Genomic DNA, 25487 nt, shown 5'->3' on the forward strand with positions numbered 1-25487 from the left:
GGTAGAGTATGTGACTTTTGATCTCAGGGTGGTTCAAGGTCCACTTTGGGTGTGGAGCCAGTTAAGATTAAAAAACAACAAAAAACTAAAAGTAAAATTAAAAAATTTAGAATATTGGTCTGTGTGCATGCTTTAAAGAGGCTTTTTAGAAATAACATATTAAAATATTTAATGATGTTTAGGATTTGCATCAAAATAATTTAGTGCAGGAAGGAGATGAAATAGGTGGGGTATAGAAAAGGCAAGATTGGCCATGTTCCTATCAAACTAGATTTGTTGGCCATGAGGTAGGTGCTAAAGGTAATCTTTTCTGCTTCTTGTTGCTGAATTGGTAGACTATACATGCCCTTCTTAATCTTTTTCTTTTAAAGATTTTATTCATTTAAGAGAGAGAGGGTGTGTGCATGCAAGCAGGGGGAGGAGCAAAGGGGGAAGGAGAAAGAATCCTCAAGCAGACTCCTTACTGAGCAAGGGGCTCATCTCATGACCCACAATCATGACCTCAGCCTCGGAAACCAAGAATCAGATGCAGCACAGATTGAGCCACCCAGGTGCCCCTGTACTTGATTTTCAAGTGAATAGATGGTAGAGAAGAGTGTGATGCTTAACACAGTAATTGCAGATGCAGCCAGTCCTGGCAGAGGGCTATGAAGATTTAGAGATTGGGTGTAGATGTTACACTGCTGGGTGTAGCTGTTATACTACTGACCCAGCAATGCCGTAATTCTTAAAGGCTTTTCTGTTAAGAAGCCAATAGCATAAAGCCCAATAAATATTTGATTTTAATGATTACAAATTAATAGTTTGATCATCCACTGATAATGAAAATTGTGCACACAAAGTTTGATGAGATCTACAGTAAACATGCTTTAAAGGTGACTTTCTCTTAAAGCTCATTTGATGTAGTCATTATTGGTGGCGGAATTGTGGGCCTTGCCTCTGCCAGAGCACTCATCCTGCGGCATCCAACACTTTCCATTGGTGTTCTGGAAAAAGAGAAACATCTAGGTATGTATAATATCAATGTTGCTCTTTGGGCCTAACCTGAGTACCTGCTCATTTTCTCAGTTCTACATCTTTTGTGTTGAATTTTGATGTTTGTACCCTAGTTTGGGTTCTTCATAAAGCAGAGCCTCAAACTAGAACTTGAGGTGATTTATTTGAGAGGTTGTTTAGGAGGGAGGAGCGAGGGGGTGTGCAGAGTAAACCAGAACGGAGGAAAAGCCAAGGAAGGTACATTATCAAGGTTGCTGTTGTGAGCTTGATTCCTCTGGGACCTCTGAGGAGCTACATAAACATTTCAAGGGATTGTGCACATTTATCCATCAGCTAGTGTTTCTACTGTCTGAGGATTACCCCTAGGGATGTTGAGGCATAGTCTTTTCTCCCCTCACATCTTCACTGGTTAGGAAAGGCCCTGGGGCAGAATGCCCAAAGCTGTAGTGGATGCTTGAAGTGGTTTACTTGTAGCGAGAGGTGGGTTTGTGTACCAGAGTTGTAACTGAAGTCAAGCATGGGCTGGGGGGAATGTGGCATGGTTACTAGAAGTTACCAGTGCTCTGCCTGTAAGAACAAAGTCAGGCGGAATTTTCAATAATGTGGTCTCTAATAGCTTTAACTAGGTTTGTTCCTCCACTTTGTAGGTTTTCTATGCACTGTGTAGTTTCTCTTACCTTGTTTCTCTTGTCCGGTAGCTGTTCACCAGACTGGACATAACAGTGGTGTCATACATAGTGGCATTTACTACAAACCTGAATCTCTGAAAGCTAAATTGTGTGTACAAGGTGCAGCCCTCATCTATGATTATTGTAAGCAAAAGGGAATTTCCTACAAGCAATGTGGCAAGGTAAGGCATTTTCCTAGGGCTTTGACTTACTTAGAACTAGCATTTTTGTAGTGATGTTTAGTGTTGAATTTTTTTAAAAACTGGCTTTTCTTTCTTTATGTAATTTTCAAAATCTAATATTAGGAAATAACTTTAGAAAAGGTGGTATGACTAACTCCATGTAGTTTTAAACATAGATTTATTGGCATACAATTCATATACCATATAATTCATCCTTTTATTAAAGTGTTCAGTTTGATTTTTTGTATATTCATAAAAGTGTGCAAGTATCAGCTCTAATTTTAGAACATAATCATCACCTTGAAAAGAAACCCTGTATCCATTAATGGTTGTTCCCAATACTTCCCACTTCCTATTTCTACCTCTCCCCAGCTCCTGGCAACCACTAATATACTTTCTGTCTCTGTGGATGCCTATTCTGGACATTTCCTATAAATAGAATTCTACAATATGTTGTCTTATGTGACTGGCTTCATTTACTTAACATAATGTTCTCAAGGTTCATTCATCTTATGGCATGAATCAGAATTCCTTTTTATATTCCATTGTGTAGGTATACCATATTCTGTTTACCTCTTTATCAGTTGATAGACATTTGGGTTGTTTCCACACTTGACTTATGAATAATGCTACTGTGGACATTTATGTACAAGATTTTGCATGGGCTTATGTTTTCATTTCTCTCAGATACATACCTAGGAGTGAAGTTCCTGGGTCATTTGGTAACTCCAATTTTAACATTTTTAGGAACTGGCAAACCGGTTTTTCAAAATTGTGCACTACTTTAAATTGCCATCAGTGGGGCACTTGGGTGGCTCAGTGGTTGGGCAGCTGCTTCTGGCTCAGGGTGTGATCTTGGGGTCCTGGGATGGAGTCCCACATCAGGCTCCCCACAGGGAGCCTACTCCTCCCTCTTCCTATGTCTCTGTCTCTCATGAATGAATAAATAAAATCTTTAAAAAATAAATTGCCATGAGCAACTAATGATCATTCCAGTGTCTCTACATCCTGGCCAAAACCTATTATTATCTGTCTCTTTTATTTTAGCCATCCTAGTGGATGTGAAATGGTATGTCAATGTGGTTTTGATTTGCACTTCCCTAGTAATTAATGGTGCTGAGCATCTTTTCTTATGCTTATTGGCCACTCATTTATCTTCTTTGGAAAAATGTCTATTCAAATCTTTTGTCCATTTAAAAATTGGGGTATTTGAAAAAATAAAAATAAAAATTGGGGTATTTGTCTCTATTCTTGAATTGTATGTGTTTTTCATATATTCTAGATATAGCCCTTTATTAGCTATATGATATTTACTGAAACATTACAAAAATACTCAATTTTTATGTATAAAATAAAATAGTAATAATAGTAATAATAATATTTTAAATAATACTAAAAATTTTCTCCTATAGATTTTTCCTTTTTTTTTTTTTTAAGATTTTATTTATTTATTCATGAGAGTCACACACAGAGAGAGAGAGAGGCAGAGACACAGGCAGAGGGAGAAGCAGGCTCCATGCAGGGAGCCTGACGTGGGACTCAATCCTGGGACTCCAGGATCAGGCCCTGAGCTGAAGGCGGCACTAAACCGCTGAGCCACCCAGGCAGCCCTCCTTTTTACTTTCTTGATGATATATTTTAAGGCACAGAAGCTTTTAGTTTTAAACCGCTGAGCCACCCGGGCTGCCCTCCTTTTTACTTTCTTGATGATATATTTTAAGGCACAGAAGCTTTTAGTTTTGAAGCCCAGTTATCTTTTTTTCTTTTGTTGCTTATAGTTTTTGTGATGTGTCTCAGAAATCATTGCCTAACCTGAAAAATTACTCATACATTTTTTCTTCTAAGAGTTTTATTATAGCCTTAGCTCTAACATTTAGATCTATGATCACTCTCCCTCCCCTCATGAGTCGGTTTAATTCCAGGTGGTACAGAATTAGGGTAGATTGGCAGGAGTCTGGGCTGGGCTTACTCTGACTCAGAGCTGAGGTAGAAATGACTGAGTGAAAAGAACAAAAGAGAAGATGAGCGACTGTATGATTTTTTTTTTAACAGAAGTTTATTCCTAAATGTACAACAGGATCCAAGATGACACTTCATTCTAGCTGTAGGTGGCAACAGATATGGTAGGTAATCTAGATGTTTAAACAGGAATTTAGAATGAGGGATCACCTTTGCCTCATAAGCCTGGGATCAAATCTGGCTTATTTTTTGCCAGATTTCTTAATTCCAACTGTGGCCAGAAGATCCTTTTCTGCAGCTTTCACTTTTAGCCCTCAAATGCCTTCTCTTTTTGTTTCTGCTTAAGTGCTTTATCTTCCTAGTTCATTTTCTTAGCCTGCTTCTTTGGCTATTTCAGCTTCACAGCTGGCCTACTGTTCTTTCCCGAGACCCTGCCATCAGAAGCAGAGTCCCCTACTCCACTGCACCCGTACTTCCAGTATATGATCACTTTTAAATTGATTTTGGTATATAGTGTGAAGAAGGGGTTCAACTTCATTCCTTTGCATGTGACTAGGCAGTTGTCTCAGTACCATTTATTAAAAAAACTATTCTTTCTACATTGTTTTGGCACTTTTATTAAAGGTTGGTTGAGGGCGCTTAAGTGGTGCAGTCAGACGTCTGACTCTTGGTTTTAGCTCAGGAGGTGATCTTGGTCATTAGATCGAGTCCCACATCAGGCTCCATGCTCAGCGAGGAGTCTAGTTGAGTCTCCCTCTCCATCTGTTCTTCCTCTCCATGCTCTCTCTCTCTTTAAAATGAATAAATAAATCTTTTAAAAAGTTAGCTGAGCATCAATGTAATAGGGCATGTTTAGGATTCTCAATTCCATTCCATTGATGTGTGTCTATCCTTATGCCAATACCATAGTATCTTGATTACGATGGCTCTTAATTATATTTTGAAATCAGGAAGTGTGAGTCATCCAACTTTGTCCTTTTTCCAGGATTGTCTTGGCTATTCTGGGTCCCTTGCATTTCTATATGAATTTTAGGGTTGGTTAGTCAGTTTTTCCAAAAAGCAAAAACAAAAACAGTGGAGATTTGATAGAGATCATGCTGAATCTATAGATGAATTTGGGGAGTATTGCCATTTTAACAATACTAAATCTTGCAAACAATGAAAATGGGAATATCTTCTCATTTTTAAAGATCTTCTTTAATTTCTTTCAGCAGTGTTTTGTATTTTTCAGTGTACAGGTGTTACACTTTTTTGTTAAACTCATTCCTTGGTATTTTATTCTTTTTGATGCTTTTGTGAGGGGAATTGTTTTCTTAATTTCATTTTAGATTATTCATTGCTAATGTATAGAATATGATTGCTTTTTATATATTCCTTTCTCTTACAACCTTGCTAAATTCATTCTAATAGTTTTTTGTGTATGTGTGTATTCCTTAGGATTTTTTATATGCAGGATCATGTCATCTGCAAATAAGATAGTTTTACTCTTTTTCAGTTTGGATGGCTCTTTTATATATATATATATATTTTTTTTTTTTCCCCTAATTTTCCGGGTAGAATCACAGATACAATGTTGAATAGAAGTGAAAATGGACATTCTTGTATTGTTGCTGATCTTAGGGAGAAAGCATTCAATCTTTCACTATTTAATATAATGCTAGTTGTCGGTTTTTTGTAGATGCCCTTTATCAGATTGAGGAAATTCCTTTCTATTACTAGTTTGCTAAATTTTTTTGTTTGTTTTTCTCAAGATTTTTAAGTAATCTCTATACCCAGCATGGGGCTCAAACCCACAACCTGGGATCAAGAGTCACATGTTCTACCAACTGAGCCAGCCAGGTGCCCCAAGTTTGTTACAGTTTTTTTTATCATTGAAAGAGTATTGGGTTTTCTCAAATGCCTTTTCTGCTCCTATTGAGAAACAATCATGTTTTTATATTTTATTAATATGGTATATTACATTAATTGACTTTTGGATGTTATATTAAATTGATCTCACATTCTTGTAATAGATTCCACTTGGTCACAGTGTATAATATTTTTTATATGTCGCTACACTTAGTTTACTAGTATTGTGTTCAGGATTTTTGCATCAATATTCATATGGGATATTGGTCTGCAATTTATTTTCTTTTGATATCTGTGTTTGATTTGGGTATCAGGCTATTACTGGCCTCATGGAATTAGGTAGGAAGTATTCCCTCTTCTTCTGTTCTTTGAAAGAGTTTATGCAGAATTGGAGCTAATTTTTCTTTAAACATATTGGCAGCATTCATGTGTAAAGGAAGCCTTTGGGCCTGAGCTTTTCTTTATGGGAAGTTTTAAAGTTATTAATTCAGTCTCTTTGCTTGTTATAGGCCTATTCAGATTTTCTTTTTCTAATTGAGTCAGTTTCAGAAGTTTGTGTTTTTCTAAGAACTTTTCCATTTCATATAGATTATCTAATTTGTTGCTATGTACTTTTCATAATATTGTCTTATAAGTCTTCATGTAGTTTTTAAGAATAACAATTTCTTGTTGCTATTAAAGATGCTATGAAGATTTTAAAAATAATGTGGAATAATGATCCTGACATAGAGTTAAGTGAAAAAAGCAAGATATAAAACAGTATTTACACTTTTTATGTTAAATTGTAAGGTTCTTTATATATTCTGGATATTAGACTTCAGCTATACAATTTGTGAATATTTTCACCCATTCCTTGGGTTGTCTTTTCACTTTCTTGATAGTGTCCTTTTATTCCACTTCTATTTTTATGGTTAGTTATTTGTTGATTTATTTATTTTTTAAAAATATTTTATTTATTTGTTCATGAGAGACAGAGAGAGAGAGAGAGGCAGAGACACAGGCAGAGGGAGAAGCAGGCTCCTTGCAGGGAGCCCAACGTGGGACTTGATCTCTGGTCTCCAGGATCACACCCTGGGCTGAAGGCGGCGCTAAACTGCTGAGCCACCCAGGGATCCCCTGTTTGTTGATTTAAATAACCTTTACACCTTGATTAAAAGTATTATCTCATGAAATTCTGTTAACTTCTTGCTACAAAGTAGCAATTTGTGAATTCTAATGTACCTTGAATATGCATCTGTTGCTTTTCTTTGCCAGTAGCTGTTAAGGAAGAAACTACCTCAAACCGATAGTTTGCCCAGAAGTAAATAGAAAAAGAATCCTGAGTAAAGTTGATTAATTTACTGGTTTTTTTTCCCTCTGCAATAGAATGCATTAGTAAATTGTTTATAATATACTTTATTCCAGGAAAAATAATTGGTAGTTTTCTGTTAGTGATAACCCATTATACTGAATACCACTGACTTTCTGATATAGTGATATTTTATATACTCTTATAGAAATAAAGCCATTCCGGTTTTTTGTTGGTTTTGGGCTTTTTTTTTTTTTTTAAATTGTAAAAACTATGCTGCCAATGTTACTCTTCCCCTTTGGGATTGAGGGAGTGATGGCAGTAACAATTGCTGTTGCCAAGATTCATGTAGCAACTATGATAGCAGAAGTGGAAATTGAGGCTACATCTCATTTTTGGGTAAAATTTGTTCTAATGTAGTGTTCTTAAGACAACTATTTTTTAATGGAGAAAGAAAGAAATTGAGGTCATGAAGAAAGGAAGAAGTAGATAAAAATCAACCAAATTTGAATCATGTGATTATTTATTTTTATTGACTTTATCTTTTATAGCTGATCATATTTTTAACTTGCTATATTCCTTATTGTGGGTTTTGGGTTTCTTTCAAAGCTTATAGTAGCTGTTGAACAAGAAGAAATTCCCAGACTTCAGGCCCTGTATGAGAGAGGCCTCCAGAATGGTGTCCAGGGCCTGAGGCTAATCCAACAGGAGGATATAAAGAAGAAGGAGCCATATTGTAGGGTAAGTGATTCACTAACCCCACATACTTGCTCACAAGGACATTTTCATTTAGGGCTCGGTCCTGTGACATGGAAGCTGAGGGTAAATTTACAGGAAGCAAGAATCACTACTTCTGGGACAGTGAGGTAACAGCCACAAGAGGGCATTGCCACATTTCTGAACACCTGATTTCTTCTTTTCCTTTGAGAAAATACCAAATCTGAAAAACATAAGCAAAGACAATATCTCTCTGAGATGGTGAATGAATGACTAATTAAAAACAAAAACAAAAACAAAAAAACAACAACAAGGCACATTCATCAAATATCTTATTTTTGTTGTCTGTTTCTTTTAGGCTTTGGGCAAATGCTACCAGTCTAAGTCAGGGTTGGCAATACAATCTGTGGGCCAAATCCAGACTGCTAACTGTTTTTTATGGCCTATGAACTAAGAATAGTCTTTACATTTTTAAATGGTTGAAGAAAATTAAAAGAAGAGTATTTTGTGACACAGAAAATTACATGAAATTAAAATTTCAGTGTCCAGAGATATTTTTAGGAATACACCTATTTTTTGTTTTGTCTCTGGCTGCTTTTGTACCAAATAGCCAAACTGAGTAGTAGCACCAGAGATCATAAGCCCCATGTAAACAAAAACATTTAGTGGCTGTCCCTTTATAGAAAAGATTGCCAGGCTCTGGTCTAAATAGTAGGGATTATTTAATAGCCACTGAAGGATTTGGGCAAGAGAATGGCATGTAAAATATGCCAATTTAGGACAGTTAATCAAGTTTCTGATACATAGGATGGAATCGGACTGGACATGGGAAAAAGGGCACCTTGATTTAGGGGCCAGAGCCAGCTGGAACAACAGTCATTGTCTGTTGTGGACCTCTGTGAGGGGCTTTAAGGAGCGGAAGGAATAGGAAGAGGAGTCCATGCTTTATAATCATGCTTGACTCTTAAAAAACAAACAAACCAGCTTCTCACACATCACAAGGTGAAGGATGAGTCTGGATATTGTTCTGTGTACCTGACCATGTGATCTTAACAGGTCTCAGAATGAGTAGATGAGCTATGTGTACGTAGATAATCAAATTACATATCTACATGTAATTTTGTGTCTTATAAATGAAGAAAGTGATTCAGTTACTTTCCTAAGATTACACAGGTCCTAAAGAGTCCCTGCCCTCAGATCTAATTCAGAACTGGTATTGTTTCTGTTCTATTCAGCCAACATTTTCGTCTTAACTATGTGCCAAACGCTTTGTTAGATACTATAGATAGGAGGATGAGTAAGATATGGTGGTCAGCCTAAAGAAAGGTATAGTACAGCAGAAAATATTTTAATATAGAGATAAGTATTTTGATAGAACTGATAATCTGTCATATCAATGTAAGGGAAAGCTTTTAGCTTCGTCTAGGAATTTAGGAAAGCCTTGAGATGAGCCTTCACTTGGAAGATGAATAAGGAGTATAACTTAAAGGAGTTATAGCCTGCTTTTCTCTGAGGACTCTGCAGAACTGATCTACTTTATATAATGCCACATTAGCATTGTCTGACACTTTATATAATGCCACATTATAGTTATTTATGCCTAGGTGTATTTAGTGGTGGAAAGGTATGGTGGAAAATTTAGTATGGTTATTTCATAAAGGTCTAGAGTGAATTCTCTCCTGGTCCTTAAACCTTACTACTACTACCAGGAGTAGGGGGCAAAATTTCTAGGGTATGGGTTCATTTCTGTTTCTTCCAGGCTCTCCAGAAAGAAAAAGTTTATCAGGGCAGCTCTAAAGGGTGTTTTGGACCAGATCTCTTTAAGAAGATTAAATATCCCCAAGGGGGGCACCTTGGAAGTTTTTGTAAACTTTGTTTTTGGAGGATTTCTCTCAACATCCTCTCTTTGTGCAAATCCTGACTGCTCACTCTCACCTTAGCTTTTATGATCCTTTTGCCTTTTCTTTAACGCTGTTGGTCAACCACACGTTCATCTGTTCCTCTCTCTCTCCTCCTGATTTCCAACTCCCAATTTTGTGTCCTGCTTGCCTAGTTCTTTTCCAGCCACTGACCTACAGTAACCTCAGATTTCAAGCTCTGACCTGCTAACCTGTACAATGCATGTCCAGCCTCCTAGCTGACAGCCAGCCTGTCTACCAGCCCCATCCTGGGCCAGGGCATTGGATTGCTTAGCTGCAGTGACTCACTCTACATTCCCCCAACATACATGTATAGTAGGACATACCAGCATCTCATGAGGAGGAACACAACCAACACTAGAAAGAAAGAAAGAAGGGAGACCTTTAAGCGAAGGTCTAGATGCAGGAGAAATTTAGTATGTTTGGTGACAACCCTCAGAAGTTCATTTATTCAGTAAATATTTGAGTGCCTTCTGTGTGTCAGGCATTGTGCTGGGTGATAGGAAAATAAGATGAATAAGGAAGATATTTGGGATTCCAAAAACTATTGATATAAGCACTTTTACAGCATGTTTTTATCCCTCTTTTATCTTATTTGTCATGTAGTTTTATGTGAGATGAGAAGCTTCTGTGACTAAGCTCTTGATATTATCCTAAGTTAGTTTCCAAGGTTATTGTACCCCAAATACTATTTATAGTTTGAAGTTGGATTATAGCCATTGACATGTGAATTTGGAGGTGGTCAGGCAATATAAGGTCTATGTAAAAATCTTAAATATGTATCTACTACGTAAGACAGAATGACTTCTATGTTTGGCAAATGATTTCATATTCTGGAAGCAAGGGTCAAGTTTAACTATGTTACTTTCAATTTGTGACAAGAGACTATTGTGTGTTTTGTGAGCCTTTAGTTCTAGTGTGATCTGGCCATTTGGAATTAGTGTTCAGGGATGGGTGGCAAAGTCAAAAGCTTTAAAGGTTAAGCAGGTAAATGTACTGGAGTAGGGGTGAGGCTGATTACGAGAATGAGACATTTAAAATAATACTATTAGATATTATTGTAAAACTGCAACAACACCAGTTCCATGCTGACCAAACGAGAAGATGGCAGCATTTACCAGCCACACATAGCTTCTGGGCATTAGTTGTCCTGGGAACCAGTCTACCTTAGGGGAAACAGATTGGGAGAACTGATATACTCACATACATAGTAAGGAAACAAAAAATGATGCTATTTCCAAGGATTCACCAAAGTCTAGTCATTAGTTGGTATGTGAAATTCTGTTCTTAAGAATTTGAGAAGGCCCCTGAACATTCAACATTTATTCTAAGAAATTAAATAAGTATGATTATAAATCATTCATCTATGGAGTTTGAGCATGTCTTGAGTGGCAAAACAAAAAACAAAAAACCCCACAAAACAACAACAACATAACAACAATAACAACAAGCAGCTCAGGCTGTTAATTTCTCTATTACCTGAAGAGAAAGTGAGTTAACCACATAAAATCTCCATTCAGTATTTGTAGTCCTGAAGATAGTCTGTAGTAAATCGAATCAGCACTCTGCAACTTTGTAAATAGAACAACTCTGAGTCTTCACTGAGTGTGCATGTCATATGATACACTACTGGGAAAATCACAGTAGTTTATTTAAAACAATCATTTGGTTATACAGAATTTGACTCAGATATGAGTCAGAATCAGGTATGATGAGGGATGAATAAAACTGAAAAACTCATTGTAGCAGCTAGAAGAACCCAGCAAAATTAATTCCCCTACAGAGGAGAATTATTTCCTGAGTACAGAGATTTTCTTATTTAGCCAGTATTATTTATTTCTTAGACATATTCAACATCAGATTTAGGCACTGAATTTTTTTAATTAAAATTTATTTTATTTTTTTATTTTACTTTTTAAAAATATTTTATTTATTTATTTATTCATGAGAGACACTGAAAGAGAGGCAGAGACATAGGCAATGGGAGAAGCAGGCTCCCTGCAGGGAACCTGATGTGGGACTTGATCTCAGGACCCTGGGATCATGACCTGAGCCAAAGGCAGGCAGTCAACCACTGAGCCACCTAGGTGCCCCTAAATTTTTTTAATTCAATTTCCCAACATATAGAATAGCACCCAGTGCTATACTATATGTTGTATAGTATGTAGGCACTGAATTTCTGCCTGAAATGATGATGAATGCTATCTATCAAAATTAGCAGTAAAAAAATTCAGTCCCAAATAAAATTTATTGAACAATTTATTCTCGATGATTTTTATTTGTATGATCTTGACTTTTTTCATAATCCTATCCTAGGGCTTAATGGCTATTGATTGCCCATACACTGGCATTGTGGATTATCGACAGGTGGCTTTGTCATTTGCCCAGGATTTCCAAGAAGCAGGTGGCTATGTCTTGACCAATTTTGAAGTAAAAGATATTGAAATGGCTAAAGAAATTCCTTCAAGAAGTAAAGATGGTAAGGCATCCTTATCTTTTCTTTTGAATACTTGTATTTACTTCTGAACGAACTTGGGACTGTTTTTGGCTGGGATGGTACTGACAGGGGGGCCACCAGGGGCTAGGCTAAAGTAGGGTGCAGAACTGGATGCAGGTGCAGAAGGGATGAATATGGGATTGGATGTGGGAGAACTGGAGCTTCTGGTGTCTTGTGCTGATAGAACTTTAGCATTGATTGGACACTACTGACTGATGCTAAAACCTGAACTGCGTAGGCTGTTAATGGAAAACTAACCTCCAGACACTTGCTTATTTTGTAGATTACAAGATTACAGTCAGAATTCCTTGCAAATGCTTACTAAAAATGCAGATTTCAGGGTACCTGGCTGGCTCAGTTGGAAGAGCATGTGACTCTTGATCTTGGGTTTGTGGGTTTGAGCCCCATGTTAAATGTAGAGATTACTTTAAAATCTTAAAGAAAAATACAGATTTTAGCATCACCTAGTCTTACTGAATAAGACTGTCTGGAGATAGGGTATGACTCAGCCATTTTGAACTCTCCTGCCCCCCACCATTGTAGACTACTGAGAGTTTGTTTTGTTTTGCTTTATTTGGAGGAAAATTGTTTTAAAACCAAATGAATTGGTTTGTAACCTTGAACTTTTTTTTTTTTTTTTTACATTTTTGCTATTGGGAAATTTGAAGGAGAAAAAGTGTAGTTCTCAGTTCTTCCTTAACAGATTTTTAAGGAGATTTGGGCCATCTGAATCATTCTCCCAGGGCCCTTCTAAATTGCAATATGATGAACAAAATCATTAAATTATTAAGATTAGTATTGATAGGTAGCATAAAATCAAATTTATGATACAAACAGATCATATTCTTTACTTGATATACATATGCTTTTTAAGACTTTAGGATTCCATGTGCCTGATTGGGATTTTATAGTTTTTATATTTTATAGTATTTTATAAATAGTTTATTATTGGAACTTTTTGTGTTGTGATAACTTTTGCTTCTCTATGAAGCCTAGAATCTGCAAAGACTCAGTTTACAACACTTAGACAAAAAGCTCTCATTAGTCCTTTGTGAAAATACATACTGATTAATGATTATCTATTTGACAGCTTGGTTTCTAGGATTGTAGTTCAGAGAAAAGCTGGGACTCCCTATGTTGGATCTGAGATGGGGAGTGGTCTATAGCCATAGATTCAATGAATTAAAACAAGTTTTAAAATATGCCAGAGTTTTATATATTATCAAATATGAACTAGTTTAATTTTATTACTTTGTAAAGAGCATTAGAATGAAAAGTAGGAGGCACTCATAGTTACAACAGAAGAAAATTGTTTAAATTTGTTACTAGGATAATGTATCAAAAATGTAGGCCTTCTTTACTAAAAATAAATCTTCCACTAATTCTTTTTTTTTCCAGAGATGAAATATCCAATCATTATTAGGAATACAAAGGTAAAAATTGTTAACACTACTTGCATCTATGTTATCTACTTTCATCTCTTCTCTTCCCTTAAAAAATTGAATTAATTACAATGTTGTTTTCTATGCCCTTAAGTGAATTTTGTCTAATGCAGAAGTTATTCTGAGAGAAATTCTCTGAAAGCAATTTAAAGCTTACTTTTTTTCTAAAAGGGTATCAACTTGGAAATGTCACCACGAAGTGATTGTGCCAGCAAAGAATAGGATTATTAGCATTTGCAGGCAAAACTGATAAATATTTTATTGCTCCACCTACTTACCTGCATTAACTTAACTCTCTACCAGTTAGAGGACTTTGGTGGAGGGCAGATTGTTCAGAAGGAAATGAACTGCTTTCCTTCATCTCCATGTAGCCTAAAATTAGAGCTATTGAATGGCATAGGAGCATTGCATTCACTATATATTCCCTGAATGATCAGAGTTCAATCATGTGAACTGAGTCATTCATGAGGGTTGTAGGATTTATTATAGGAATTAGATCTTACACAGCTGTGAAGTGATCTGGGGAAGCACAGGTTCAGAAGGGGAATTGGTAGATCAAAGGCATCTCCAGCCAGTCTGGGAAGCCAAGTGTGTCCATCTGCTAAAGTGGGACTGTAAATGGGAAGCTCATGAGGCATTCTGGGGGAGCTCTTGCCTCTCACTCAAGTAGTGGGCTAGGGCAGTACTTTGTAGGATTAGTAGTTGGGAAGCAGGGCTAGATATGGAGCTATAATTCACTTAGCAGTGGGTTTTTGTCACCCCATTGGACTAGAATGACCTTCAGAGAATAATGGCTGCTGCCTTTCTTATGCCTGCCAAATCATATGCAATTCCTCTTTTGGTCAACTTTAAGTTAGAACCATTACAGGGAAGGGGATTGTGTCGGTTATAGTTCCCAGCTTAACCAAATTGACAGTTAAACTCTTGCAGGCCTTTTCAACTTGGCATCCATTCACACCCCTTATAACCACATCTAACTTCCAGATACACACAGTAATAAAATTATGATTCCATCTGCAAGATGCAACTGTCTTTTATATACAGCTGAAAATATGCTAACTCTCCAAAAAAGATACGAAGTCCACTCAATCCATCTCTGTGATTTTCATTTCTGTTTAGCTGAGTCACATTCCCTCCTTGTGATCCTTTAACTTAAATACTGAGATATAAGGCTAACTAACCACTATTTAAATATATTAGATCAATAGCTATTAACTGGAGGTGACTTTGCCACCCAGGAGATACTCAGCAATATCTGGAGACATTTTTGGTTGTCACAATTGGTGGAGGAGGTAAGCACTACTGGCATTTAGTGGATAGAGGCCAGGGATGCTAGATGTGAGGGATAGGCCCCACAGTAAGAAGTCTCTGGTCCCAAACATCAGTGGCAATGAGGTTGAAAAACCCTGTGTTAGATAATGGAGAAATCATAGAAATGGGTGTATCAGTCTTCCTGTTTACCACAACAGAATACCACAGACTGGATGGATTAGGGAGTAGAAATTTATTTTCTCACAGTTCTAGAGGCTAGCAGTCTAAGATAAAGGTGCCATCAGGTTTGGTATCTGTTGAGATCTCTCTTCTTGGCTTGTGGATGCGGCCTTCTTGCTGTGTCCTCACATGGCCTCTTCTCTATGCGTGCACATGTGCAGAAAGAGCAGTCTGTAGTATCCCTTACTCTTATAAGCGCAGATTAGGTGACCTCATTTAACCTTAATTACCTCCCCAAAGGCTCTATCTCCAAATACAGTCACATTAGGAGCAGGGGCTTCAGCAATTGCACTTGTGGGAGGTGGACACAATTCAGTCCATAATAATGAAGATAAAGAAAGAATTGGGTAATATATAGACAAATATATTTATTTCAAAGTCAGGAAAGAATACTCATAACTATACATTCTTCATTTCTCTCACTGATCACCTGGTTATAGCTGATATTTATAATTTCCTTCTTCCGTTAAGTATTCCATAGCTCCTTTGCCCTTGGCAAGCATCTCAGCTAGTCATGTTCCAGTTTGGTGGGATAACTCAAACCATCATTCCTGCAGTGTCTCTGGCATTAGTAGCCCTGGCTATTTTGGGTTGTGATATTTTCCATGAACTTTTATATCAATACATAGAAATACTAAGAGAAACCCCCAGGAGATCTATATTGGGGACATCTTTCTGCTTATCATCCTCAAGCTCTCTGTGTGGTAGCAACTCTAATTCTCTTTGAGACTCATTTTCAGTTTCCCCTTTCAGGACAGTAATCCTCTCGCCTATTGATTCACTGACACAAGGAACCCAAAGTGGTTAGGTATGGCAGTATTAACTTATAGGTTAATGGAACCATTTTTTATTCTCTAATGGAAGCAATTTTCCCTTGGGAACTAAGACTTCTAAATATCAGAGTCCAAAATTGTGGAGATAGAAAGCAAAAATTCCACTAGTGGATTAATTAAATAGTAAAGAGCTATTGCCCTTTCTACCCCTTGATTTCCAAACCTGTGAATCCTGGCTGGGAGAAATACCATATGTAAATCATATAGAGCATCCTGGAAGACTTTGTCCCAGCCCTGCAAGGTGTTGCTAGCCAGTGAATTCTGTTTTGAATCTTCAAAAACACATTGTACTTTTTGTCACCTAGCAGCTTCAGGGCAATGGAGAAAATGGTCAGATCAGTGAATTCCACAAGAATGAGCTTATTGTTATACTTCATTTGTTGTGAAATAAGCTCACTGATCAGAAGTAATGCTTCTGGGCAAAATACCATAATGGTGAATAAGGCATCCTGTAGGTTCACAGATGGTGGTTTCCTCAGAAATATTGTAGGCAGGGAAGACAGATCTATATTCAAGCAAGTATCTGTTTCAGTGAGGACTAAGTGCTGGCTTTTTTTTTTTAATTGAAGTGGTCCAGGGACCATATTAGTGGCTCTACTGATCTCTGCAGTTGGCAGATTGAATATTTAGCAGTGGCTATAGCCAGATCAGCCTTGGAAGTAAGTCCATGTTGATGAACCCAGGCATCACCTCCATCCTTTTTGCTATAACCATTTAGTTCATGAAGCCATTAAGGACAGGGGTGCTTGGGGAAAGAAGCTTACTAACATCCATAGAGCAGGTCATCTTGTTTACTGGCTATCACAATCTTTGTCTGCCATGGCTACTCTCAATGAGCATTCATATGGAACTCAAATATCACTCTCTGAGCTTGTTTGGAAAGGTCCATTCACATACGTTTTTTTCAGAGCTCCTTTTCCTAACCAACCAGCCATAGCATTAGTTATTGCACATGAAGCAATATAGATCCATACTTCTATCCACATTTCCTTCTAGGTGAGATAAACAACAGGTATGGTGTTCAAAGTTCTGCCCACTGGGAACTTTTACCTGCATCACAGTCCTTCAGGGTCATTCCTGAGTGGGGCTCTGGTTTTAGTTATTCACTTTCAAATAACCAGAATTTGTGCAGAACCATTTATAAAATAGGCCTGTATTTTTTCTTCCTTGGCCAGATGATCGTAGAGAACTTCTCATAGGGCCACAGGGCAACTTGAGAAGGAGGAAGTAATTTAGCAGGACTAGGGGTCATGGGAATTTGAGCCACCTGCCTCTATAACTTATGTGTGCCTGCAGGACCTATACATCCCTCATCTTGTATATTTTGCTACCCCTTGATGACAGAAAACTGCTGTACACACCCAGTTTTGGGGCGTGGTGAGTCAGACAACATACAATCAATAATGGGTAGTTCACATGGTTAACTTACTGACCTGTGGTCAAGTGTTGAGTCAAAGCCAGATACACTTTCTCAAAAGGAAGACAGTTATCTGCAGAGGATGGTATAAATTTCCTCCAAAATCCTAAAGTTCTGTGTTGTGATTTGCCTATAGGGACCTACCAAAGTCTCCATAAAACATCGCTGTCTGCCACAGACACCCTGATCAGATCTACAGGGTCATGTGCTCCAAGTGACTGACAGAGCATCCAGGATCTCCATTCAAAGAAGGATTAAAAGTCTGTTTCTGTTCCTGCCCTCATCGAAGGGCCATTTTCACTAGAGTATGGCATCATGTGATGGAAGATATGCAGGGGCCTCTGGGATTCCAGCAAATATGTATTTTACCCACAGTTGCTGTAGCTGTTGCCTTTTATTTTGGCATTTACCTTTAATATAGTTAAATATAATTAAACATTTTTTTATAATTAAATTTTTTAAGTCAACTGATCAAATTGGACATCTGTGCTTTTATGAGAAGCTAAAAGAGGTTAAATTAAGAATAAATTTTTGGGGGACGGGGGGCGCACCTGGGTGGCTGAGTTGGTTGTGTCTGACTATTTTAGCTCAGGTCATGATCTCAGGGCTGTGAGATCAAGCTCCGTGTCAGGCTCCGTGCCGGGTATAGAGCCTGCTTAAGATTCTCTCTCTTCCTTTCCCTCTGCCCCTCCCTCTCCTCCCTCTGTAAAAAAAAAAAAAAAAAGAATACTTTTAGGGGAGAGGATTTGCAAACTAAAGATTTATGCATTGCATATAGGGAAAAAGTCTGTTTCACTTCTGAAATAGCAGTAGAGATGCATAGTTTATTTTTTTTAAGAAATTTTTATTTGAACAAATATATCATTCAGTGTGTTTACCTAAATTTCAATTTTGGATGTGAAGTTAATGTGTTACTAAATTTAATTATTATTTCATGGATATTATAAAATTATTTCAGGGACCTATGACAGTTTTTAGTCATTCCTTTCTGTAGTACTATTCCCTGAGTTTTTAAAAGAGAAATTCTAGGTTTTTGTATGCTGGTACTATTCTACAAATTCTCATATCTTTACATTTATCATAAGTCTTATTTACATTTTATGTTGTAAGAACAAAAGAATTGCTGACCTTTCAAGTAGGAACTAGCAGATTTATATCACATAAGAATATTTCATGTACTTGTGGCATACCTCTAGATGAACAGGAAGATATTAGCCTATTTAGAAGAAGGCATTTTTTGTTTTTGTTGACATAGCACTTTTGACTTCAAGGATCTTAAAACTATCATGTTTTAGCCTAGCTAATTTGAGTTCTTTATGAAAAAGTTCCATCTGATTTCTGTCAAAAGTGTGAGTTGTATAACTTGAAAAGAGGCTTACCTTTGTAGCTAGACAAAATAGAATGTAGAGATAGAATAAGGCTGAATCAGTAAGAGCTGGAAAGAATGTTGAGACAGATAAGTCTGAGGTCTCAGAAACAGGTTTTCCAAGAAAGAAGTCTAGGAACAGGAAATTACCTGGAGTAGGGGGTCCTAGTTGTTTACTCTTGTAAGAATTAAAGAGGGAAATTAGAACATGGTAGGGAATTGAGGTTAAATGAAATCATTTAGGAAATAGGGTGACAAATTGGCTAATGCTGGCAGAGTAAAGCAAAAAATATGCAGATAATCACAAAATAAAATTTATAGGAAAATGTAACAACCTAAAATTAGTGGTCTCCTAGTTGTTAAAGCAAGCCTTAACTCTATAGTGTGTGTTCTCAGTAAATGTGGATTGAAAGGATGAAATTTCAAAAGTAGCCTTGATTTGCAAAGTAAATATTGATCAGGAAGGAGAAATTGGTTGGTGGATTGGAATTGAGCAAGATTATTGAGTGTGAAGCAATCTAAGAGTAGCAGGATAGTTACTCATAGATAAGACAGGAGAAGTTGTCTGAAATACAGAGGAGGCCATGTTGGTGGAGGCTACCCATTTAAATGAAGTTTGCTTCTTATACAACAAATAGTTAAGTTTCATGGTAAATCTTAGTAAAATAGGGGGGGTATATATTTGTCTGATTTAAGTATCCTGATACAGTCAATGATTGTACCTCTAAAGTACAAAGTTTAAGGTGACACCTCCTTGCATGCTGGAGAACTTATTTTGCTGATACTTGTACTTAATTTTACTCTTTTAAAATAAATAAGAAAAAAACCATTTCTGTACCCTTATTATCTTTTCTACCATCTGCTTTCTGCCCTTGACCTATGTTTCCCTCTCTACTACCTACTCTTATTTTCTTTTGCACTAGGGAGAGGAAGTTCAGTGTCAGTATGTTGTGACATGTGCAGGACTTTACTCAGATCGTATTTCAGAGTTGAGTGGCTGTAATCCTGATCCTCAAATTGTACCATTCCGGGGAGATTACCTGCTCTTGAAGCCAGAAAAATGCTATCTTGTAAAAGGAAATATTTATCCGGTAGGTAATGATGCTTCTGCCTTCTCACTCTTCTCAAGATTAGTTGTGGACAAAAAAAGGAATGAAACAGGGCCACCTGGGTGGCTCAACGATTGAGCATCTGGCTCAGGGTGTGATCCCAGGTCTGGTCTGGGGATCAAGTCCCGCTTTGGGCTCCCTGCAAGGAACCTGCTTCTCTCTCTGCCTACGTCTCTGCCTCTCATCTGTGTCTTTCATGAATAAATAAATAATACCTTAAAAAAAGGGAGGGGGGAATGAAACAAAAACTTTTACTTGGGTCAGAAGTAATATTTTGAAGTGCTTTTTGGGTAAGCATTTCACCTGTTTCTTTTGTCATTTAATCCCTAAATCTTTACTCTGAAATCATAGTTATGAAATTGTAATTAATGGCTTACAAGTGCATGTCTCTAGAAAGCATGAGTTTCCATGGAAAAAGCTATCAAGAAAGAACCCAATTCTTCCCCCTCTCTGGGGGAAGGAACAATCATAAGAGAACTTTCCCTTATAGCATGCCCAGATACCCAGCTGTCTTTCTCAGTTCAATATGGATAGGTGCAGAAAAGGGGATGTGGCCACCCTCTAGTTTCATGATCTAGGCAGAGACATTTAAATGAAGAATTCATTCTTCTCTCTGGAACTACTAGGTTGAACTAGATGAAATTGCCACTATTCAGCCGTTTAATGTTTTTGATGGTGCCAAAAACATACATATCATCTGCTTCAACCTAATGTATTTCCACTTTCTAAAAGCCTATACTATAAATGTGTGTTTTTCTCCTGGCAGCTCTGATTTTACTTGCCAGCCATATACATTTCTAGTTTGTGGGTAAGGAGCTGGGGAGTGGGGAATAACGTTACCAAGACAGTTCTCTCTCTTTCTCTCTTTTTAATCCAGAAAGAGGGACACATGGGACAATGTATATTGGTGTCAATAGCATTGCTATTGTGTGGCACTTCTAGGCAGAAGTGTGTAAATATAGAAAAGAATATCTCAGTAACAGATCAAAAGAAATCAACTTAAATGCATTGGAAGAAAGAGTTTTATCAGCTGAGTGTTTGCATGTATAATAGAATGCAATATGAAATGAGCTAGTAACTCTTTGCTGTATTAAATTCATAGGTCCCAGATAGCCGGTTTCCTTTCCTAGGGGTTCACTTCACACCGCGGATGGACGGCAGTATTTGGCTAGGACCTAATGCAGTTCTTGCCTTTAAACGAGAGGGCTACAAACCCTTTGACTTCAATGCCAGAGATGTTATGGATATAATTATCAAGAGGTAATTTTATTTACATAAAAAAATTCATACGCGTATTTTTTAACATGGGAAATTTCATCTTTCTTGATGTTCTGTTTATTGGGTAAATCCTCATATTTGTGATTGGTATGTTGATTTTTTAATTAATCCAGATTAAGAGCTTTGTGAATAATGTCTTAACTACTTCAAGAAAATTGTGATGAGCCAGGGTAGTATTTTGGTCAAAAAGAACAAGACCAAAAGCCAAACACATATCTGACAATCCAAATCTTGTTTGCCTAATCTTTTAGTTGAGTTTGAAAAAAAAGTTTCTTTCAAAATCAGTAGATGGCTTACTTTGATAAGATCATTTCAAAGCCAGTCACCTTATTTTGAAAATCACTGGAGAAATTGCTGATAACCAAAGTTGTTTCCTTTTGTGGAAAACTAACAATAAATTGTATTGACCTACATGGCAGATTCTTTATTATAAGAAATAACTCAGTGAGGTATTTTATTTGTTTAACAGTGTTGTACACTAGAGGTTTTCACATTAAATTCACTAGAAAGCTTATTAAGCTATACTAGAATTTCACCCTTCACTGATTCTGAAACAGAAATTTTAGGATGGGCCTTCTAGCGTGTGTGCTTATAAAAATACATATACATATATATACATGGAGGTTCCATAGAGTCTCAGCTTGAGGATCTGGAGTATCTGACCTCTGGCTGACCAAAGAAAAGTAGGGTAGATATTCTATTTGCTTAATGGCTCTGATTTAAAGATCTGTTGATAACTTTTAGATGTAATTTGAAAGCATGTAATATTTGCCTTAGGAAACCTTGTTGTGGGGCTTCTGGGTGGCTCAATGAATTAAGCATCTGGGTTGGCTCAGGTCCTGATCCCAGATTCCTGGGATCCAGTCCTACGTTGGGATCCTTGCTCAGGATAGAGAGAGCCTGCTTCTCTGTCTACCTGCTGTTCTCCCTGCTTGTGCTGTTTCTCTGTCAGATAAATAAAATCTTTAAAGAAAGAAAAGAAAACCTTGTTGTTGGCAGGCTTTATAGAATTCCAGTTTGAAACCAGCATTCCCTGGGAATTTAAATCTGGAAGGTATTCCTTTGATGAAGTATCCTCCTTATATTGACCAAAAGTTGATTTTCTTTTAATAGGTGTTTTTTTCTGATTTTGCCTATGTTTCTTTGATGCCACCTCTCAAAATCTCATAGCTGTAAAGGTTTCTTGTAATAATAAAGAATTCCTTTCTCTCATATTTTATTTTTTGTTTATTTTCAGTGGCTTGATTAAATTGGTGTTCCAGAATTTTTCCTACGGAGTTAATGAAATGTATAAAGCCTGTTTTCTCAGTGCAACAGTGAAGCACCTTCAGAAGTTTATCCCTGAAATTACTGTCAGTGATATACTTAGGTAAGGAAAAGCTGAGGATTGCAAATATGGTCATGATCTAGGTGACTTGGGAGGTGGTTCTGACTTGGTGATTCATAAGCACACTTTCAGAATCAGTGTGCCTACTGAATCTTTGTATGTCTTCTCTTTCCCAGCAAGTTGTTGCTTTCCTTTTGCAGAGCATGCGTCAGGCCTTGCTGTCTCATGGCCGTTAGTGCCTAAACTAGGTGCATTTAAAATTTTCTAGACCACCTTATGGCATTAAACTCAAATCTCCACTGCAGGTGTATTGTGATATCACCTTCACCTTGCTGTCTAGCTATCACTTGTGATAAAAGCATCTTGCCTGAAATTTTTTAATCTCCCTGTCTATTTTTGTCATTGCAAAGCCTTTTGATTTTGATTCTGTATAAGATCACCGATCACAATATTAACTAGGTAATAAACATAAAAAACAGTATATTTTGATTACTTTTTACAGCCTTTTAGACATACTTCTATACATGACATCTTCCTTTCGTCCTCTTTTGTTCTTTCTTAGGTTCTATTCCGCTCAGGATTCTGGTTGCAGGATGGAAGTGAGAAGTAGTGTGCTAATGGTCTGAGTCCTCATGCATCGGGGATGTGAGACCAAGGGAGGATAACTTAACTTAAAAAGGAAGGATAACTTTTTGCTCAAGGATAAAAGGCTCTCTGGACTTGAACTGTACATTGTCCTAAATACTAGCCAAGCCTATTTTCTTTTTCTATTTGGTGATATTTTAGGGTGTTCACCTTTTTCCCTGACCAAGCTATTGTTAGGCCTAATCAGCAGTGTACTTTGAAGTACTCTCTGTCCATGAATCCATCCCTCCATGAATCTCTAGGGCATTAAATATCTGTCTTCTCAGTAACAGCTGCTGAACTTGCCTGGAAAGAGCAATGATCGTGTCAGCTGTCTCCCTTAGGGGAGCTGAGCGTCATGGTCTAAATCTGACTCTAAGATATCATCCTCAGACTAGTGTCTTGAATCCTTAGAAGAACTATTAAAACCCAGCTAATATTTTTACTCTTATCTCTCTCACCTCTTCTACTCACCTGCTGATGTGGAAGGGATAAAAATATCTAGGCTTACTTTTCTTTTGCTCACCTATAAATAAAGGTTTTTGTGTTTTCAGTGGTCTGCTTTAGCAGACTTCTTATGTTTTATATCTGAAAATAGATGGGTCAAATCTGGTATGTTACTGCTATTAATATTTCATAAGAAATACAATAACAAGATATAGTGAATTCTGTATATAAACAATTGCAGTGAATTCACTACCCATATTCTATTACCACCCTTTCGTAGAAAGGGAAGATTCTTTAAAACAGTGGATTTCATATGGTAGAACTGGGTTTTGTTGAATATTCCTGTCTCTGGAGGTAAGGCTATGAATTTTCATTTTCCAGATTCATTAGCATGTAGTAGAAAAGGGCACAGAACACTGTAGACAGGTACATTTAGGGACAAATTCAACCTAATCAGAGAGTTTCTCTTTGGAGACAGAAGCTGAACACATTCAGCAATTCCGTACGCTCCTTCTCTTGATTCCTATAGCTATTAAAAGAAGGAAATTATCAGTAACAAAAAGGAAGTTGTAGAAAATATGTTTGATACCATTTATATCAGTTTAAATGATACTGTGTAGTTTATGGATTATATATGTCATGTGAAAATAGTAAAGAGCATGGGAGTGATGAACCCCTAACTTGAGAGAGTGGTTACCTCTGGGGAGAAGGGGATGGGAACAGAGTTCTGTAGGGGGCAACTGTCATATCTAGGAACTTTATTTCTTAAGGTGTTTGGTAAGAGCATAGGTGTTTATTATGTTATTCTCTGTCCCTCATAATATGCCTGCAATACTAAATAATATTAATAAAATAAGATCAATAGACTTACCCACATTTTGAAGCTTAAGTCCTGCCTGTTTTGTAGTTCAGTGTAGTAAAACAATAAATGCTCTATCATTAATATTGAAGCAGAAGCATATTAAGCAGTTTTAGATAGTTGAAGAGAACTGAAGCTACACTTTCAGTGGGGTGTTTAGCTTAAGACAGTGTTTTTAAATTTGCTACCAAAGGGCATCCAGCTTATTCCTTACTGCTTAGCCTAGCCAGAGCATTTGGGACAATAATTTACCAGTGAACATTGGCTTGGAATGTGAAGTTATAACCTGTCAAATACATGTGTTAGGTATATAAATTTCTCATTGTTAAGTTTTGATTTCTAAGGTTCTTAATTTTAGCTATGAAGTCCTTTATTTTTTTTCTGTGACTAATTTTGACATGCTTATCCAACAACAGTTTTTATCTGTTAGTACTATGAGAGTGGAGAAGATGAAGACCCATATGCCAAGATCCCCTCTTTTCCCCACATTTCATTTTGAAAAATGTTTTTTTTTTTAATGTTTTATTTGGGGAATTTTAAATCAAATTTTCAGGAAAGACATTTTCATGGGGAGTGATAGCTAAAGATTGTAATATGTCATTGTGGAAGGCAAAGGTGAAGGCCAAACATTCCTACAATTAAGGTGATATAGGTCAAGCTTTCCCAATATTGACACTATTGAAATTTTGGCCCAAATAATTCTTTGTTGTGGAAGACTGTCCAATTCATTATGGAATGTTTAGCAGTATCCCTGGAACTTTACTCACTAAATGCCAGCGGAACCCACTAGTTAGAACCAAAAATGTCTCCAGACATTGCCAAGTGTCCTCTAGGGGGCAAAATCTCCCTTGGTTGGGAACAACTAATTCAGAGAATTTGGCCACCCTCACATTACAAAATACTAGGGAGTCTGGAGAAAATATAAAAATCCCTTGAAATGTATATGGTTGTGAATGCAAGAAAGTAAGGGGCATCCAAGGAGGAAAAACATAGAGGAAATTGAAAACCTATATACTAAGAGGAATTGGTACTGATGCTATTCTGGGTGGGAGTGGGGTAGATTTGCTGATATGATACAAATATAACTGAGTTTTATTTTTAATTGATGTATGATTTACATACAATGAAATATCCAGATCTTAAGTACTCAGTGGATTTTGGTGTAAGCTCATGTATTTACTAAGATATAAAACATTAGGAACTTATATTTTAATTGCTGC

At 37.0% G+C, this 25487-nt stretch overlaps 1 protein-coding gene across 1 annotated transcript in view; it reads left to right on the top strand.

Annotated features, from left to right (window-relative positions):
- Positions 1 to 25487, top strand: part of L2HGDH (L-2-hydroxyglutarate dehydrogenase) — a 37753-nt gene that overhangs the window by 2406 nt on the left and 9860 nt on the right. The window contains exons 2-9 of the mRNA XM_041757735.1: positions 893 to 1008; positions 1695 to 1846; positions 7551 to 7682; positions 11894 to 12056; positions 13473 to 13507; positions 19547 to 19714; positions 20835 to 20992; positions 22248 to 22379. Coding sequence (XP_041613669.1) covers positions 893 to 1008; positions 1695 to 1846; positions 7551 to 7682; positions 11894 to 12056; positions 13473 to 13507; positions 19547 to 19714; positions 20835 to 20992; positions 22248 to 22379 — 1056 coding nt within the window. The remainder of the gene's footprint in view (positions 1 to 892; positions 1009 to 1694; positions 1847 to 7550; positions 7683 to 11893; positions 12057 to 13472; positions 13508 to 19546; positions 19715 to 20834; positions 20993 to 22247; positions 22380 to 25487) is intronic.

This window comes from Vulpes lagopus, chromosome 6 (assembly GCF_018345385.1).
Source record: "Vulpes lagopus strain Blue_001 chromosome 6, ASM1834538v1, whole genome shotgun sequence".
Classification (NCBI taxonomy): Eukaryota; Metazoa; Chordata; class Mammalia; order Carnivora; family Canidae; genus Vulpes; species Vulpes lagopus.